This window comes from Drosophila subpulchrella, unplaced genomic scaffold (genome assembly GCF_014743375.2).
Source record: "Drosophila subpulchrella strain 33 F10 #4 breed RU33 unplaced genomic scaffold, RU_Dsub_v1.1 Primary Assembly Seq420, whole genome shotgun sequence".
NCBI classification, from domain to species: Eukaryota; Metazoa; Arthropoda; class Insecta; order Diptera; family Drosophilidae; genus Drosophila; species Drosophila subpulchrella.
In genome coordinates this window covers 1,251,773-1,271,970 of record NW_023665636.1, presented here as the reverse complement: position 1 = coordinate 1,271,970, position 20,198 = coordinate 1,251,773, and the positions used below count along the sequence as shown (strand labels likewise).

Here is a 20,198-nt window from a genome sequence, read left to right as displayed (position 1 = left end):
TCTCCGGAATTAAAGAAGAGCTTGCATCTAAAAAACTGGTCCAAATTTATACTGACAGAAAATTTCGAGCTTATGCATGGACGTTTGCCACTAAATGCGAACATTTTGCAGTTTACCGATATAAAGCTGCAGTCGCCACACCTGAATGCGCTCGCACACGTTGTACTGTATACACCGGCGACTCAGGTGTCTGTTGAGAGGGCCATTTCATCGCTTCATTACATCTTAAGCGAGCGACGAAGATCTTTAAGTGCAGAAATTCTAAAAAGTTGTAAAGGTTAGTACTGAATAAGTAATAACTCTAATGTTTAGATCTAATAAATATGTTAAGGTTGTTGCTAAGCGTTGTTACACTGAAGACAACAGACCGTTTACGATGAGTCTTTCGTTTTTTCGCTCTTTTTCTGACCCTCAATGAGCGAGCGTTCAGTTGGATCGCTCTCTCTAAGTTGTTGTTGATTGAGCATAACAAGAACCACGCAACTGAGAACAGTTAACCAAAAACCAAAACAAGGAGAAACGAAAAGTTCTGTTCAGAGCGAGAGCACACGCGCATCGATTTATTCGGTTGTGTTAGAGTGCAGACCTCAAAACAAAAGACGGGTAAGAGTTATTTGCGAGCTTTGCTTTATGCAGGTCCGGTACTGCAATCTGATTTGACCACCCAGATTCTGGAATTGCATTTCTGACATTACCAAGATGTATCGGCAGATTCTCGTCCATTCCGAACAAACACGTTTCCAAAAATTTCAGTTCCGCGATAGAGACGGAAAACTCTGTGATTATGAGCTCAACACTGTTACTTTCGGGGTTAACTGTGGACCCTTTCTGGCCATAAGCGTGCTTCAACCTTTGGCAAGTAAAATAATTTCTAACTTTATGTACGGCTTTCGGGAAGTACACATTTGAAGAGTTAGCTACCCTCCTACCGAAAATTGTAGAATGTTTAAACTCGAAGCCTATTTCTCCAATGTCCGAAGACCCTACTGACCTCGAAGCTCTCAGCGCCGGGCACTGCTTAGTCGGTGGGCCGCTCTTTTCCGTGACTGAGCCCGAGATTTAAAAAAACTCGATTTCAATTCCCCACCGGTGACAGCGCCTAAAGGCCCTGCATCAGCAGTTTTGCTTGCGTTGGAAAGAAGAAGTTACCACCAAATGAATGGCGTCTTGGGCGGATCCAACTTGTGTGCCCAGGCGCTGATGGCAAGATCCGAGTGGCAGATGTTCTTACCGCACGTGGCATCATCCGACGACCAATCGCGAAGATGATCCGCGTCCCGATGGATGCCTCCTTTTCTTTTTTTCCAGAATTATCGACTTATTGCGCGAACTGCCTTGCTCACAAGCATTCGGGCCAGTGCTGCCGCAGTAATGCCAAGTGCCACGCATGCAGTGGAAATCACCACACCCTGTTGGACTCTCAAGAACCCACATCGCCACGTTTATCGCGACCCCAAGACCGACAGCGGCTGCAGAGATCGTCGTCGACGAAGTCGCTACGATCAGCATCACCGAAGGAGATGTCCCCGACCCGAAGCCCTGCTGCGGACCCATCGTGCGCCTCTATCCTGCAGCGCACGAGTGTGAGCATCTTGCCAACTGTGTCCATTTTGTTCGGGTCTAATGATAAACGTTTTGACGTCCGAGCTTTGGTGGATCCTTGCTGCCCCGTGAGGCGCATTCACGCGACCTTGACAAAGGCCCTCAACCTTTCCTTCACCCGCGTGGGCGATGAACGGGTTTACACCACCGAAATCCGCTCAAAGTCGTCGAAGATGGCGCGACAACTGCTGATGCTGGTTAATGACCAGATGCAGACCCGAAATCCGGCCAAGCCCCTGGATGCGAAGGTCCGGGATGGATTTCCAGACATCACTTTGGCTGATGATAGATGGTTCCACCCTTCTTTAGTCTCAGCAGTTTTGGGAGCTGACGTCTGCCGGGTATCCGCCCGAGTCAAAACGGATTGCCCATGGCGCAAAGCTCAGCCTTGGGGTGGCTCCTTTCGGGCACTTGCGCCCTTTCCTGATACGCCTTCTTCTCATTGCGAGGGGGGAAAACGTTCATGTCGAACAAGGCAAAGTGCAACATCGCTGTGTTTTCATCACTGGTCGATGTTTCCGAACCGGTTAAAAACCGCTCTCTCTTTTTCTAGTAGACCCGATAGACTAAGCTTACGCCATGTTAGACGGCATTCTAGAACATAAAGTGAAACACGAAGCAAGGAAACCCTCAACCCTGTTTTATTTCTTTGGAAAAAACTTGGAAAATTCTTGGCACGGACCCGCCGCATTAATAATGTTCAATTTTACCAATCGTTTTTTTTGTGTTTAGACGAAAATTAGAAATTCACTAGATTTTTGGCCAAGTTATGTACAAAATTAAAAGAATAAATAAAAATTTTAAAGTTTGCAATAATAAATATAGCAATAATAATTGCAATTGGAGAACATGGCGAAAGTTTACACATTGACATATAATATGCCCAGATTCTAATTTTTATTTTGTTTTGCGCGGTATGGCCGTGGAATACCGCCCAACCGACCGAGGGGCTTTGCCGTGTGTCGTACGGCACGAATTCGCGAGATGATAGACTCGTAGAAAAATTAAGATATAGTTTTAGGGAAACAGGTAGGATCTAAATCAGTGCTAGAAAATTTAATATTAATCGTTTTAAGAGAGGCATAGAGTCAGATTTTGAGATAATAGGATAGTCTATTATACTCAGAACATAATACTCTGAAACGTTAATGCAAGTAATTGTTTGATCTACAATGATTTAAAATTGGGGGAATGTAATTTCTTTTTAATCTGCATGAAACAGAAAAGTTTAGTTGGCTAACCAAGTCGGGGCTATCAATTTCGCCTCGAATAAGGTTATACATAAAGACTATTCCAAGCATCGTTCTACGTTGGCTAGGAAGGGTAAGTTAATTAGGAGTAATCTACTAGAATAAGAAGGTAAAATAAGGTTCGCATCCCAGTTTAGGCGGCTTAAAGCAAAAAACAAAAAGTTCTGCTGTACAGATTCGATACGATCAACATGAATTCCGTATTGGGGACTCCAGACGGGAGATCCATACTCAAGTAACGGGCGGACAAGCGAAATAAATAAGGTCTTTGTAATATAAAGATCATCAAATTCCCTTAATCACCTTTTAATAAAGCCAAGCGCCCCCTAGCTTTATTCATTTTGGACGAAATGTGATCAGCAAATTTTAGTTTTGGGTCCAAAAGAACGGCAAGATCGTTTACTAAAGTTATTCTTTTCAATGAGTCCTCACTCAGCGTGTATGTCGCACATTGAGGATTAACTCGACAAAAAGTCATTACCTTACACTGGCTCTAAGTGCCAGCAAATTGTCAGAGCAACCATGTTTGAAAATTATTTAAATCCTGATTGCGCCGAACAGATCTTCTCAGACACGTAATTTCGGAGAACCAGCGGACTCAGGTAGCGTGAAGCGCACTATAGGCTGGCTGACCACTTTTTGTGGCCAAAAAAATCCATTTTTCGAAAGTCGTTAATATTAAAATCTAATGACGTCAAAGTGTTGGGAAAACATCAAGCTTCAATGTTACGTAACAGAAATTTTAACAGAGTCACGATCTGTTAAAATATCTTCTGTTAAAACAGCTGTTCGGGGTCACGGGCGCACGAAAGCTACTTTGCGAAAAAAAAGACTAGGTTTAAAATTATAAAAATAAGGCAGCAAACTAAGTTTTTATCAAACAAGTTGTAATGGCATCGAAAGAGAGCGGTTTGTACTATAAGTTTGTGGTCGTTACAAGTTGGATTTGTTTGTGTTTTCCTGTAATTGAGTCTTTTTAATAGCCGCTTTACGTGTACATATTTACAATAAAAACTAACTTTAAATAGAGATATAAAGTGAGTTTCACCTAGTTTCACCTACCTGTGTTGTCGGTAGTTCAGTTCTTGTTCATATGAATGCAATCCTAGAGTGCACTTTTGCGCACTTTCGTCGCAATTTACCTTTTTAGGTCACAACCTCAGGTTGGCCAATACAAAATTGTTTGGGGATTGAAGTTCTAGAGAGACAAAGCAGGCAATATTTGACAGATTTAGATCTTCGATAGCTGGTTCAGATGCTTATGAGGATGTTTTAAAAAAACAAAGCGAAGCTTTTTGTTATAGATTGTGCCGCAATTGGACATCTTGCAAAAGAAATTTGAATCATTTCAAAAGTACTCAACTTGGCTTACATCCCACACTGAGGCTTGCATAAATAGGCTCAGATTGACAGGCAGGCCAAAATTGCCTTATTTGTTGTCGGGAGCAAGGGCTCAGAGAAGAGCAGCTTCAAATTTAATCAGATCCACGGCTGGAAATATTAAATTATTAATAAATTCACCTAGTGCGACTGCGCGTTAGGGCGGTAACATGTAAAAAATGAGCGGAGCCACACCTTTTTTCTAAATATATGTTCCATATATGCCTCGACTATCAGATACCCGTTACTCAGCTAAAGGGACCAATGGGAAATGGAGATAAGCAAGCAGCAAAGCGAGGTTGAAATGCGCCACCTACCAGCGGTAGACAGATTTAAGCGTTATGGGCGTTAGAGTGGGCATGATTTTAGATCAATCGATAGGTATTGACGAGACCAATACAGGTCAGTTAAAATTTTGTATATAGCATGAAAATTGTGGGCGCCACAGGTTTGGGCGGCTTGTGGGCGGTAGAGTGGGCGTGGCATATTTGCGTAACAAACTTGCGCTGCGCACAAGGCTACGGAATCTAAATCTGAGATCCCAATTCTCTATCTTTGATAGTTTCCGAGATATCCACGTTCATACTTACGATTTGTTTGTGGGCGTAAAAGTGAGCGTGGCAAACTTTTTTTTTTATCAATCGATAGGTATTGATGAGAACAATATATTTCAGTTAAAATTTTTATTCTGGCATCAAAACTGTAGGAGCCACAGTTTTGGGCGGTTTGTGGGCGTTCGAGTGGGCGTGGCACTCTGCTAAAATAAACTTGCGTTGCGTAAGAAGCTCAGAAATCTGCACGCCTAATCTCAATAGCCTAGCTCTTATAGTTTCCGAGATCTCAGCGTTCATCCGTACGGACAGACAGACGGACATGGCTAGATCGACTCGGCTAGTGATCCTGATCAAGAATATATATACTTTATGGGGTCGGAAACGCTTACTTCTGCCTGTTACATACTTTCCGACGAATCTAGTATACCGTTTTACTCTACGAGTATAACAATTACTGGGACAGATCATAATTCGGAAATGTAAGTTACTTGAACGAGATGCGATGTCAGCTGCAATCTACATTGATCTACGCGTTAATTGCATCTTAAATGACCAGCAAAAATGCTTAGCAAAGCTAAATCGTGTTTGAAGTTTAGGTCCTGTTTTATTTTTGTTAATTGCTATTAAATGTTTTAACAAAGTATATTGTCCATTTAAAAAACTCACACTTGTACTAAACTAACATTGCAAAAAATATGTTCTAATTAAGTTATACCCGTTACTCGTAGAGTTAAAGGGTATACTAGATTCGCCTGAGCATCTTACGCAGCGCAAGTTTGTTTCAGCAGAGTGCCACGCCCACTCTAACGCCCACAAACCGCCCAAAACTGTGGCTCCTACAGTTTTGATGCTAGAATAAAAATTTTAACTGAAGTGTATTGCTCTCGTCAATACCAATCGATTGACCCAAAAAAAAGTTTGCCACGCCCACTTTAACGCCCACAAAATTCAAAAAATCGTAAATATGAACGTGGATATCTCGGAAACTACCAAAAATAGAGAATTGGAATTTTAGATGGAGATTCCGTAGCCTTGTACGCAGCGCAAGTTTGTCATGGGAATATTCCACGCCCACTCTAACGTCCACAAACCGCCCAAACCTGTGGCGCCCACAATTTTCATGCTAGATAAAAAAATTTTAACTGAAATGTATTGGTCTCGTCAATACCTATCGATTGATCCAAAAAAAATTTGTCCACGCTCAGTCTAACGCCCATAACGCTTAAATCTGTCTACCGCCGGCAGGTGGCGCTTTTTAATCTCGCTTTGCTGCTGGCATATCTCCATTTCCCTTTGGTCCCTTTAGCTGAGTAACGAGGTACTCGACTATAGCGTTCTTCCTTGTTTTTATTTAAGGCGCATTCCCCAACACAAAGTGCGCCATCATGCGCGGTTGATATCCAAGACCAGAAGAAGGAGCTCACATCCGACGATGATAAATGTGTTGACAAAGAAGAGTCTCTGTTTTCCGCCTATTTGGATGGCGTACAGACAATCTCCGGAATTAAAGAAGAGCTTGCATCTAAAAAACTGGTCCAAATTTATACTGACATAGAAAATTTCGAGCTTATGCATGGACGTTTGCCACTAAATGCGAACATTTTGCAGTTTACCGATATAAAGCTGCAGTCGCCACACCTGAATGCGCTCGCACACGTTGTACTGTATACACCGGCGACTCAGGTGTCTGTTAAGAGGGCCATTTCATCGCTTCATTACATCTTAAGCGAGCGACGAAGATCTTTAAGTGCAGAAATTCTAAAAAGTTGTAAAGGTTAGTACTGAATAAGTAATAACTTTAATGTTTAGATCTAATAAATATGTTAAGGTTGTTGCTAAGCGTTGTTACACTGAAGACAACAGACCGTTTACAATGAGTCTTTCGTTTTTTCGCTCTTTTGCTGACCCTCAATGAGCGAGCGTTCAGTTGGATCGCTCTCTCTAAGTTGTTGTTGATTGAGCATAACAAGAACCACGCAACTGAGAACAGTTAACCAAAAACCAAAACAAGGAGAAACGAAAAGTTCTGTTCAGAGCGAGAGCACACGCGCATCGTTTTATTCGGTTGTGTTAGAGTGCAGACCTCAAAACAAAAGACGGGTAAGAGTTATTTGCGGGCTTTGCTTTATGCAGGTCCGGTACTGCAATCTGATTTGACCACCCAGATTCTGGAATGGCATTTCTGACATTACCAAGATGTGTCGGCAGATTCTCGTCCATTCCGAACAAACACGTTTCCAAAAATTTCAGTTCCGCGATAGAGACGGAAAACTCTGTGATTATGAGCTCAACACTGTTACTTTCGGGGTTAACTGTGCACCCTTTCTGGCCATAAGCGTGCTTCAACCTTTGGCAAGTAAAATAATTTCTAACTTTATGTACGGCTTTCGGGAAGTACACATTTGAAGAGTTAGCTACCCTCCTACCGAAAATTGTAGAATGTTTAAACTCGAAGCCTATTTCTCCAATGTCCGAAGACCCTACTGACCTCGAAGCTCTCAGCGCCGGGCACTGCTTAGTCGGTGGGCCGCTCTTTTCCGTGACTGAGCCCGAGGTTTAAAAAAACCCGATTTCCATTCCCCACCGGTGACAGCGCCTAAAGGCCCTGCATCAGCAGTTTTGCTTGCGTTGGAAAGAAGAAGTTACCACCAAATGAATGGCGTCTTGGGCGGATCCAACTTGTGTGCCCAGGCGCTGATGGCAAGATCCGAGTGGCAGATGTTCTTACCGCACGTGGCATCATCCGACGACCAATCGCGAAGATGATCCGCCTCCCGATGGATGCCTCCTTTTCTTTTTTTCCAGAATTATCGACTTATTGCGCGAACTGCCTTGCTCACAAGCATTCGGGCCAGTGCTGCCGCAGTAATGCCAAGTGCCACGCATGCAGTGGAAATCACCACACCCTGTTGGACTCTCAAGAACCCACATCGCCACGTTCATCGCGACCCCAAGACCGACAGCGGCTGCAGAGATCGTCGTCGACGAAGTCGCTACGATCAGCATCACCGAAGGAGATGTCCCCGACCCGAAGCCCTGCTGCGGACCCATCGTGCGCCTCTATCCTGCAGCGCACGAGTGTGAGCATCTTGCCAACTGTGTCCATTTTGTTCGGGTCTAATGATAAACGGTTTGACGTCCGAGCTTTGGTGGATCCTTGCTGCCCCGTGAGGCGCATTCACGCGACCTTGACAAAGGCCCTCAACCTTTCCTTCACCCGCGTGGGCGATGAACGGGTTTACACCACCGAAATCCGCTCAAAGTCGTCGAAGATGGCGCGACAACTGCTGATGCTGGTTAATGACCAGATGCAGACCCGAAATCCGGCCAAGCCCCTGGATGCGAAGGTCCGGGATGGATTTCCAGACATCACTTTGGCTGATGATAGATGGTTCCACCCTTCTTTAGTCTCAGCTGTTTTGGGAGCTGACGTCTGCCGGGTATCCGCCCGAGTCAAAACGGATTGCCCATAGCGCAAAGCTCAGCCTTGGGGTGGCTCCTTTCGGGCACTTGCGCCCTTTCCTGATACGCCTTCTTCTCATTGCGAGGGGGGAAAACGTTCATGTCGAACAAGGCAAAGTGCAACATCGCTGTGTTTTCATCACTGGTCGATGTTTCCGAACCGGTTAAAAACCGCTCTCTCTTTTTCTAGTAGACCCGATAGACTAAGCTTACGCCATGTTAGACGGCATTCTAGAACATAAAGTGAAACACGAAGCAAGGAAACCCTCAACCCTGTTTTATTTCTTTGGAAAAAACTTGGAAAATTCTTGGCACGGACCCGCCGCATTAATAATGTTCAATTTTACCAATCGTTTTTTTTGTGTTTAGACGAAAATTAGAAATTCACTAGATTTTTGGCCAAGTTATGTACAAAATTAAAAGAATAAATAAAAATTTTAAAGTTTGCAATAATAAATATAGCAATAATAATTGCAATTGGAGAACATGGCGAAAGTTTACACATTGACATATAATATGCCCAGATTCTAATTTTTATTTTATTTATTTTGTTTTGCGCGGTATGGCCGTGGAATACCGCCCAACCGACCGAGGGGCTTTGCCGTGTGTCGTACAGCACGAATTCGCGAGATGATAGACTCGTAGAAAAATTTAGATATAGTTTTAGGGAAACAGGTAGGATCTAAATCAGTGCTAGAAAATTTAATATTAATCGTTTTAAGAGAGGCATAGAGTCAGATTTTGAGATAATAGGATAGTCTATTATACTCAGAACATAATACTCTGAAACGTTCATGCAAGTAATTGTTTGATCTACAATGATTTAAAATTGGGGGAATGTAATTTCTTGTTAATCTGCATGAAACAGAAAAGTTTAGTTGGCTAACCAAGTCGGGGCTATCAATTTCGCCTCGAATAAGGTTATACATAAAGACTATTCCAAGCATCGTTCTACGTTGGCTAGGAAGGGTAAGTTAATTAGGAGTAATCTACTAGAATAAGAAGGTAAAATAAGGTTCGCATCCCAGTTTAGGCGGCTTAAAGCAAAAAACAAAAAGTTCTGCTGTACAGATTCGATACGATCAACATGAATTCCGTATTGGGGACTCCAGACGGGAGATCCATACTCAAGTAACGGGCGGACAAGCGAAATAAATAAGGTCTTTGTAATATAAGGATCATCAAATTCCCTTAATCACCTTTTAATAAAGCCAAGCGCCCCCCTAGCTTTATTCATTTTGGACGAAATGTGATCAGCAAATTTTAGTTTTGGGTCCAAAAGAACGGCAAGATCGTTTACTAAAGTTATTCTTTTCAATGAGTCCTCACTCTGCGTGTATGTCGCACATTGAGGATTGACTCGACAAAAAGTCATTACCTTACACTGGCTCTAAGTGCCAGCAAATTGTCAGAGCAACCATGTTTGAAAATTATTTAAATCCTGATTGCGCCGAACAGATCTTCTCAGACACGTAATTTCGGAGAACCAGCGGACTCAGGTAGCGGGTAGCGCACTATAGGCTGGCTGACCACTTTTTGTGGCCAAAAAATCCATTTTTCGAAAGTCGTTAATATTAAAATCTAATGACGTCAAAGTGTTGGGAAAACATCAAACTTCAATGTTACGTAACAGAAATTTTAACAGAGTCACGATCTGTTAAAATATCTTCTCTTAAAACAGCTGTTCGGGGTCACGGGCGCACGAAAGCTACTTTGCGAAAAAAGACTAGGTTTAAAATTATAAAAATAAAGCACCAAACTAAGTTTTTATCAAACAAGTTGTAATGGCATCGAAAGAGAGCGGTTTGTACTATAAGTTTGTGGTCGTTACAAGTTGGATTTGTTTGTGTTTTCCTGTAATTGAGTCTTTTTAATAGTCGCCTTACGTGTACATATTTACAATAAAAACTAACTTTAAATAGAGATATAAAGTGAGTTTCACCTAGTTTTACCTTAATATTTACACTGTGTTGTCGGTAGTTCAGTTCTTGTTCATATGATTGCAATCCTAGAGTGCACTTTTGCACACTTTCGTCGCAATTTACCTTTTTAGGTCACAACCTCAGGTTGGCCAATACAAAATTGTTTGGGATTGAAGTTCTAGTGAGACAAAACAGGCAATATGTGACAGATTTAGATCTTCGATAGCTGGTTCAGATGCTTATGAGGATGTTTTAAAAAAACAAAGCGAAGCTTTTTGTTATAGATTGTCCCGCAATTGGACATCTTGCAAAAGAAATTTGAATCATTTCAAAAGTACTCAACTTGGCTTACATCCCACACTGAGGCTTGCATAAATAGGCTCAGATTGACAGGCAGGCCAAAATTGCCTTATTTGTTGTCGGGAGAAAGGGCTCAGAGAAGAGCAGCTTCAAATTTAATCAGATCCACGGCTGGAAATATTAAATTATTAATAAATTAACCTAGTGCGACTGCGCGTTAGGGCGGTAACATGTAAAAAATGAGCGGAGCCACACCTTTTTCTAAATATATGTTTATTATATCAAAATAAATCCAAATCAAAACAAGGAAGAACGCTATAGTCGAGTGCCTCGACTATCAGATATCCGTTACTCAGCTAAAGGGACCAAAGGGAAATGGAGATAAGCAAGCAGCAAAGCGAGGTTGAAATGCGCCACCTACCGGCGGTAGACAGATTTAAGCGTTGTGGGCGTTAGAGTGGGCGTGGCAAAGTTTTTTTTAGATCAATCGATAGGTATTGACGAGACCAATACAGTTCAGTTAAAATTTTGTATATTGAATGAAAATTGTGGGTGCTACAGGTTTGGGCGGTTTGTGGGCGTTAGAGTGGGAGTGGCATATTCGCGTAACAAACTTGCGCTGCGCACAAGGCTACGGAATCTAAATCTGAGATCCCAATTCTCTATCTTTGATAGAAATTTTTTTTTATATCATTAAAAGTAATATAAAAATAGATAAGATAATACTTACCCTAAAAACAAAACTCAATATAAGGGTGTATATTTATACCCGTTACTCGTAGAGTAAAAGGGTATACTAGATTCGTCGGAAAGTATGTAACAGGCAGAAGGATGCGTTTCCGACCCCATAAAGTATATATATTCTTGATCAGGATCACTAGCCAAGTCGATCTAGCCATGTCCGTCTGTCCGTCTGTCTGTCCGTCCGGATGAACGCTGAGATCTCGGAAACTATAAGAGCTAGGCTATTGAGGTTTGGCGTGCAGATTCCTGAGCTTCTTACGCAGCGCAAGTTTGTTTCAGTAGAGTGCCACGCCGACAAACCGCCCAAAACTGTGGCTCCTACAGTTTTTATCCTAGAACAAAAATTTTAACTGAAATGTATTGTTCTCATCCATACCTATCGATTGACTCAAAAAAAGTTTGACACGCCCACAAACCGCCCACAAACTTCAAAAAATCGTAAATATGAACGCGGATATCTCGGAAAATATCAAAGATAGAGAAATGGTATTTCAGATTTAGATTCCGTAGGCTTGAGCGCAGCGCAAGTTTGTTACGCGAATATGCCACGCCCACTCTAACGCCCACAGTCCGCCCAAACCTGTGGCGCCCACAATTTTCATGCTATATACAAAATTTTAACTGAACTGTATTGGTCTCGTCAATACCTATCGATTGATCTAAAATCATGCCCACTCTAACGCCCATAACGCTTAAATCTGTCTACCGCCGGTAGGTGGCGCATTTCAACCTCGCTTTGCTGCTTGCTTATCTCCATTTCCCATTGGTCCCTTTAGCTGAGTAACGGGTATCTGATAGTCGAGGCACTCGACTATAGCGTTTTTCCTTGTTTTGATTTGGGTTTATTTTGATATAATGAACATATATTTAGAAAAAAGGTGTGGTTCCGCTCATTTTTTACATGTTACCGCCCTAACGCGCAGTCGCACTAGGTGAATTTATAAATAATTTAATATTTCCAGCCGTGGATCTGATTAAATTTGAAGCTGCTCTTCTCTGAGCCCTTGCTCCCGACAACAAATAAGGCAATTTTGCCCTGCCTGTCAATCTGAGCCTATTTATGCAAGCCTCAGTGTGGGATGTAAGCCAAGTTGAGTACTTTTGAAATGATTCAAATTTCTTTTGCAAGATGTCCAATTGCGGCACAATCTATAACAAAAAGCTTCGCTTTGTTTTTTTAAAACATCCTCATAAGCATCTGAACCAGCTATCGAAGATCTAAATCTGTCAAATATTGCCTGCTTTGTCTCTCTAGAACTTCAATCCCCAAACAATTTTGTATTGGCCAACCTGAGGTTGTGACCTAAAAAGGTAAATTGCGACGAAAGTGCGCAAAAGTGCACTCTAGGATTGCATTCATATGAACAAGAACTGAACTACCGACAACACAGTGTAAATATTAAGGTGAAACTAGGTGAAACTCACTTTATATCTCTATTTAAAGTTAGTTTTTATTGTAAATATGTACACGTAAAGCGACTATTAAAAAGACTCAATTACAGGTACAACACAAACAAATCCAACTTGTGACGACCACAAACATATAGTACAAACCGCTCTCTTTCGATGCCATTTGTTTGAAAAGTAGCTTTTGTGCACCCGTGACACCAAACAGCTGTTTTAACAGCCGATATTTTAACAGATCGTGACTCTGTTAAAATTTCTGCTACGTAACATTGAAGTTTGATGTTTTCCAAACACTATGTATTGTATTATGTAGATTGTATTATTAACCACTTTCGAAAAATGGATTTTTGGCCACAAAAAGTGGTCAGCCAGCCTATATAGCATTGCTTAGAGTTATCCATATATTACGTTCCCCTTTAGACTCTTCAAAATTCTTAGATTAAACATTTACCAATATAAACTTAAAGCTATATCTGACAAATCAAATTTTAAAAAGCCAACAAAAACAACATTTTGCCATTTAATACGTTTTTAATATACACCAATCCCTCGCTTTGGGTCGTTTTGTCTTGCGTTTTTTCGAAGTTGCTTCGCTTCTTAATTAGAACTAATTTTCATTGTGCGTCGTTAGATTTTCGATGTTGCGTTGTTTTGGGATGAAGTCGTTAATATGTTTTTAAAGGGTGACAACACCTTAATTGCGGTACGCAATTAAAACGCGGGAGTTCCCTTTTTTTGTTACGGCTCACTTATTCATTTGCTACAAGGAAATGTATTTCACGCTTAAAAAAATGTTCAGCAAACATTGGACCAATTTTTTTTAAAGAAAGCCGGCCTACGACAACAGACATTAAAGACTCGTCAGAGAGTGATTATTTCTAATTTTATTTTTCATAATTGAGTATGTAATTGAAGAATTTATTTTGTTTTAAATGAATTAGTTTCTTTTTGTTTTTATATGTATAATATGTAATAAAATGATATGTTATTTTTGTTTTTTTTTAATGATCACTTAGCTCAATTTTCTTTTTAAAAAGTAGTATTTTTGTAACCCTGGAACCCATATTCGAACTATACATGGTTTGCTATAGAAAATCGTAATTCACTTTTCGTCGTTTCAATTTGCGTCGTATTTTTTGGAACGTATCCCCGACGCAAAGCGAGGGATAGGATACCAAATTTATTAAAATACTTAATTTTTTAAATGGAAGGAGATGTAGGAAGGTATTGCCGTTTTTACAACTATAAACTTAATTGTACATCCATACATACAGCAGCAGTAGAGTTCTTGTAACACGGTCGGCCAAAGACATACTTACGTCAGCCAGAACCGCAGGAACCAAATTTAAGCTGTCTCAACATTTATATTATTGCCTCATGATAAGGCTACATTGAACGATATATATAAAGCTCTCTCCCAACTTATCTTTGTATGCAGATGCATGTACATATGTAGATAAAAAATTTGAAATCATTATTAAGGCACATGTGTCTCGCCGATGAAAATCACAAATATATCAGGGGTCGGAAACTATTTCTTCTACCTTTTCCATACCTTTCACCGGATAAAAAACAAGGAGACATTTGCTAGCAAGTAACACGTGGAGGAACAGCAAAAAACAGAACATTAAAATATTGCGCATACGCCAACAATTAATGTCAACAAATCGCGCAGGAGCCTGATTGGACTGCACATGCTGAAGTTTATCCCGTATCGTTGCTGACTTGGGTAAAATAAAACTATTTTCTTCGCGTCGCAAAAAAACCACTTAAGTCACTGAAGACCGCTCAGAGCGTCGCAAACACGGTGGAAAACGGCAAAGCCAAGAACTAGAGTTGGACCAGGTCAGGACTGTGACTGTTAAAATAGTTCGTCCTGTAGCAGCTAGCTTTTTTTGCTGAGCAAACTGACTTTTTAAAAATTATATGGCTGAACTGGAGAATCGCATCACGACCAAAATTACTGTTACGCTGGACGCTATTAACAGTGATATGTCGTAACTAATGAAAAGAGTCCAATGTTTAGAGAGTGAGGTCGCGGAAACCCGGGCCTTGCGAGACCCAGTCAATCGCGTAAAGTCTGCATCTGAGTTGCAGCAAAATGAAAGGGTAGCTTGTGATCTCCGCCTTCATGGGGTACCATTTAATAAAGGCGAAGATGTGAGGGCATTGTTTCACACCCTTTGCTTTAACCTTAAAGTTACTCTAAATAAACGTCAACATGGCTTTCGGAAAAACCGTAGTTGTATAACAGCAATTTTAAAAGTCTCAGAGGATATTCGGATGAAATCTGATAATAGGCAAGTTACATTTCTTACACTGCTAGACTATAGTAAGGCTTTCGACACTGTAGACCATTTTATTCTGTGCACTAAGTTAGAAAAACTATGTAGTTTTTGAAACCCAGCTACCAGCTTGATGAGAACATACCTAATGGACCGATCTCAATGTGTTGTAACGGAGTCTGAGACCACCGACTTTTTATTCACTAAGCGTGGTGTCCCCCAAGAGTCGGTCCTTGGACCATTACTGTTTTCGATATATGTGAATGATCTTCCAAATGTCTTGCCTTATTGTAAAGTGTATGTGAGTCGTCCCTATAGCTGTATATCTGAATGTATTGATGTCATTAATAGTGAACTTAAACTAGTAAGCAAATGGGTAAAAAACAATGGTCTTCAAATTAATCCAAAAAAATCTAAATGTTTGATTATTTAAAAAAAAAAAATTAACGCACCAATGCAAAGGCTCAGGGTTGATTCTGATGAAATTGAATATGTAAGTCAAGCAAATAACCTTGGAATTGTGTTCAGCAGTACCCTTTCGTGGTCCAACCATATTAATTATATAGTTGGTAAGACGTGTTGTTAACTACGGCAAATAAAACTGATTTAGAATATTTTACAAACCCATTGTAAAATGGCATTAGCAAAGTCGAATAAATTGGCCGTAGCATACAACAACATAGCAAGATTTATTTTTAATATTAAACCACTCGATTCAATTTCGAGTCATGCTAAACAAATCTTTGGACTACACTTTTCCGCATTAGTCGAATTTAGGACACTAATTCTCCTACACAAAATAGTCACGAGCAAGGAACCGAATTACTTGTTTTTGTTCCTGAACTTTGTACAGTCAACCAGAACTAATAATATAATACCAACAAGAAACCACTACTCCTCGAGCGAAAATCACTTCTTTGCGTGGGCTGATAAGCTTTGGAGAATTTTACCACACAGTTTAAAGAATACAAGAAATGCTAAACAGTTTTGGAAAGAATTATTATTAAAGTTAAAAAATAACTAACCCACAACCACGTTGCAACACAACCAGCGATCTAAAAACGGTATAAAAGAAAGGAAAGGACTTACTTTATCGACTCCATTATTAATGCTGATCAAAAACATATATACTCCATACTAATTCTGACCAAATATACAACATTAAAAATTATGTAGGTGATTAAACCAAACTAAAATAATACAAATAGGTTCATGTAGATACTCATGTTTTTATTTATTCTTAAATTTGCATAAAGTTTAAACAACTTAATCAATGATCTTAGTAACCATAAATATATTATTAAATATAAATAAGATCAGCTGAAATTTGTTAAATTTTTAATTGCATCCTTTTCTAGACGCATACAAACTTTGCTAATGGATGTTTTGTTTTTTGACTTTATTTATAAGGGTGTTCTGCATTCGGCTGCTACGTTTATACAATATGCGAATCGGGAGAGCTCATGAAAATAACGAAACTAAATTTTAGCTATTTAGCTTGAGTGATAAAAAAAAACCTACTCGTAATTTATATAAAAGTTTTGTATGAATCTCACGTCATAACATCCTCCTAAGTTCAGCGAGAATGTACAAACTAATCGTAGTCGTAACCAATAAAGCATTTATATAAAAAATTATTTTTACATGCATTTCAAATAAGTATCATAGTTCATTTTCCTTTTAACTTATGTTTACAGCGGCATATTTGCGTTTTTACCTGATTTCTTTCTCGCTTACTGTTTTTGGGTTTATGTTTTGATTGTGGATGTGTGATTTCGTATTAAAATGGTATTTGTTTATTTTATTATTTTAATGGATTGATTTTCTTATAGACGAACGAAGAAAAACACATCGCAACATTTTCAATTCAGCTCCTTGTCCTCTAAGTACTTATATTCAAAAGTGAATCCCTCCTTCTTTCGCTGACTCCACTTTTCATAATCAAAATAGATGTACGTACCCTGTGAATGGTAACAATACTTTTTACAAACTAGCTCTTTCCCTGATGGGTTGCCTTGCTTACCTGTTCGTAATCATCGTTGATAATTTTGGGTTCCTCGTGCCTTTGAAACCACATCATGTACTTTGTGTGAAAACGCCAACTTTGTTTTTTTAAGGCCTTGGCCGCCAAATATTGCGCCTTAGAGCCCTCCATATAGTAGAATACAAAAAAAAGGGTCTCCGTTGAGAGTCGTTGATAGAATTCAACGGTATCATATATTGGCAGCTGTGCCTTGATTATAATTTATATTAGATTTAGTAATCTATGCATAAGCGATGACTAGATAACGTCTAGTAAATAAAATAACTCACCTGTGGATAATGCGCTGGCGTAGGCACTGGTGCGCGATGAAAGTAAGTTTGCAGCTTTTCAGTGTCCATGGGCTGTGGCAGGTGATAATACGCCGCTTCCATCATTTGGAACTGCATTTGATGCTCCTTCTGGAGTGGCGTTGGGCCTAACGGTGTCACTCCAAGCAGAGTAGGAATGTGCGCTTCCGTTGTTGCCACCTGCTGGTGCGCGCATGCCTGCGATTTGGCATTTCCGCTGATGGGCTGACCAGCAGCGTTCGCCAGATTTATAAGTCCACTACCGGTCGAAGGTCCGTTTCCGGTTCCAGTGGTTCCCACAATTGAACCGGTGGTATTCTGAAGCTGCTGTTGGTGCTGCGGTGTCAATTGCTGTTGATTGGGTTTTGTTTCCGTGCTGAAATGTTGGAGGAGTAATTTCTGCGACTGCTGCTGCCTTGTGTCAGTGTGGCTTGTTTGCTGCTGATTTAATGAATTGTAATCGGTCGCTGATCTATTAATGGCTTCCTGTGCCATTGTTTTCAGGGATATTGTATCGGCAACACTGTTGTTATTGTCAGTATTACTTTCCGAGATCGTCAGACCTGCAAGACGATATAAATAAAAGGTCATGAATAACGATTACAAATCGATTTTTATACCCTTGCAGAGGGGTATTATGAAGTAATAATAATGATAAAGTATATACCAGCCGGATCGGACAACTATATCTTATAGCTCCCATTGGAATAATCGGAAAAAAAAATATAAAAAAAACTAAAAAAAAAATTATATCTTTGGTGTTTTAATACCCTTGAAGAGGGTATAATGATTTCAGTCAGAAGTTTGCAACGCAGTGAAGGAGACGTTGTGATAAGAAATAGTCAATGTTAGTAACACCATGTTAAATTTTTAAGGATTGTTGCTAGCTTCAGTGATATTTGTGTAAAACTAAATTCGTAATGCCGAAAAGTTAAAATATTCTATATCCCAGAGTAGAAAAAAATTCGATCAAAACCAACAAAGCAATTTTTTTTAAAAATAATTATTTCATTAATTCTCTGACCGTTTCTTCTTTGACAGCTATATGTTAGAGTCGTCCGATTTTTATTAAATTTAATTCAAAAATTTTTAAAATACACAAAATGTTATTCCCAATAGTATAAGATAATATGTAAAAAATACACCGAAACTATGATTTCTTTCATATTATTTTCCCACCAATTTTCCGATCGTTCCTATTTCATCTATATGATATAGTCGTCCGATTTTGATAAAACTAACTTCGAAATTCAGAACTAATTAAAAAATTTTATTTCCAAGCGTAGGTGGTTAAAAAATATCAAAGATTAATTTTTTTTTGTTTTTTAAATTTTTTTTTCCGATTGTTCCTATGGGAGCTATAAGATGTAGTTGTCCGATCCGGCTGGTTCCGACTTATATACTACCTGCAAAAGATATAAGACTTTTGGGAAAGTTTAAGCCCGATAGCTTTAAAGCTGAGAGACTAGTTTGCGTACAAACGGACGGACAGACGGACTTGGCTAGATCGACTCGTCTAGTGATGCTGATCAAGAATATATATACTTTATGGGGTCGTCTCTTCGGACTGAAATCATAATACCCTCTGCAAGGGTATAAAAATCTGCCAACTAAATCGCACGTCGAAGGGCTTAAACAAGATCTGAAAAGCGATATTGGGGCTATTTCTCCGCAGGTCAAACAGCTAACCGACGATAGCACGCGGCTCAAAGAAGAGGTTATAAGCCTTCGCTCAGATAGAGAAGCTGATAAGCGAACCATAAATACGTTGCTAGAACAACAAAAGAAAAAAAAATGTAGTTGTAAAAGGTCTGAAGGTGGAAAAAAACTGGAAATTGGCTGTCAAAACTCTGATTGAAGAGAAACTACAATTAAAGGGTTCAAGGGTTTCCGATGTGCGAAAGCTTAATGAGCGGGGTGGCAAAATGATGGTTCTAGTGGACTGTGAATCCCAAGGAGAAGAATGACCATAAATTGCGTGGAAGTCAGGTGTTCCTAGACAAGGGTTTGACTGTGGAAAAACAAGCGAATAAAGTGGCTCTTCTAGAGCTAAAAAAGCTTCATCTGGCTATTCGTAAGGAAACAAAAGTAAAAGTCCAAATCGACAGTATCAACGTAGACGGAAATTGGTTTCCTTTAATAATAATAAGGTGCTTATGTGGCAAGGTAAACCAGCTGAAACAAAATTAAAGAAAATATACGTAAACCGTTTGGAAATGTCTTACATTAACTATGCGTTCCTAAGCCAAAAGCCTAAGTCAAAAACTAAAAAGAAACAAGAATAAATGTAGTAGATGTAGTCCTATGTTAGAATGTAGTAACGTTGCAGGTGCAAATGCGAATGAAGAGGCCGACACCATTAAGAGACTGGAGATCAGAATATTGTCCTAAAACGTGGCAGGAATAACAAATAAGCTTATATTCAATGATTTCTTTCAGTACGTGGTTTCAAATTTTCCTTCTATCTTAAACATTCCTTGAAGCCAAATTGGATGCTGTCGAAGTCAAATTTAAAGACTTTGTGCTTAGATGGGTGCCCGCCATCCGAACCAGCGCCAGAGGACGAGCAAGTGGTGGAATGTTATTTGGAATAAACAAATAACTTCACGACCGGAATATAATAAGTTTCATAAATGTAGATGAGACCAGTATTATTCAACTGAGGACTGAAGAAAATGAAAACCTGCACCTGCTGCCAGTTTATATTAATTGCAATCATTGGGAAAGAGATTCTGGGAAGTTATACGAGGTTTTAAACCATGCTCGACTAAATGAAAGTGCACTGATCTTAGGAGATTCTAACGCAAGGCTGGGAGAAGCTCTACTTCATGGATTCGTCCAACAGTTAGTCACAAGCTCCTTTAATAAAGCCAAAGACAACGTGAAAGACGCCAATGGCTGGCACCTAATGGACTTAATCGAGCTGTTTGGCTTCACGGTGGTCAATGGAAGGTCGTCAAG

At 39.9% G+C, this 20,198-nt stretch overlaps 1 protein-coding gene across 6 annotated transcripts in view; it reads right to left on the bottom strand.

The window, feature by feature from the left end:
• Positions 1-16,686: 16,686 nt before the first annotated feature.
• Positions 16,687-20,198, bottom strand: part of LOC119562313 (CCR4-NOT transcription complex subunit 3) — a 42,938-nt gene continuing 39,426 nt past the window's right edge. For 5 of the 6 annotated variants that reach the window (XM_037875473.1, XM_037875472.1, XM_037875468.1 and 2 more), the window contains 3 exons: positions 17,220-17,800; positions 16,930-17,139; positions 16,687-16,867 (listed from right to left, as the gene is read on the bottom strand). In XM_037875473.1, the coding sequence (XP_037731401.1) occupies positions 16,769-16,867; positions 16,930-17,139; positions 17,220-17,800 (890 nt within the window). In that variant the 3' untranslated portion in view covers positions 16,687-16,768. The remainder of the gene's footprint in view (positions 16,868-16,929; positions 17,140-17,219; positions 17,801-20,198) is intronic. The other variant, XM_037875471.1, reaches the window with a different exon arrangement.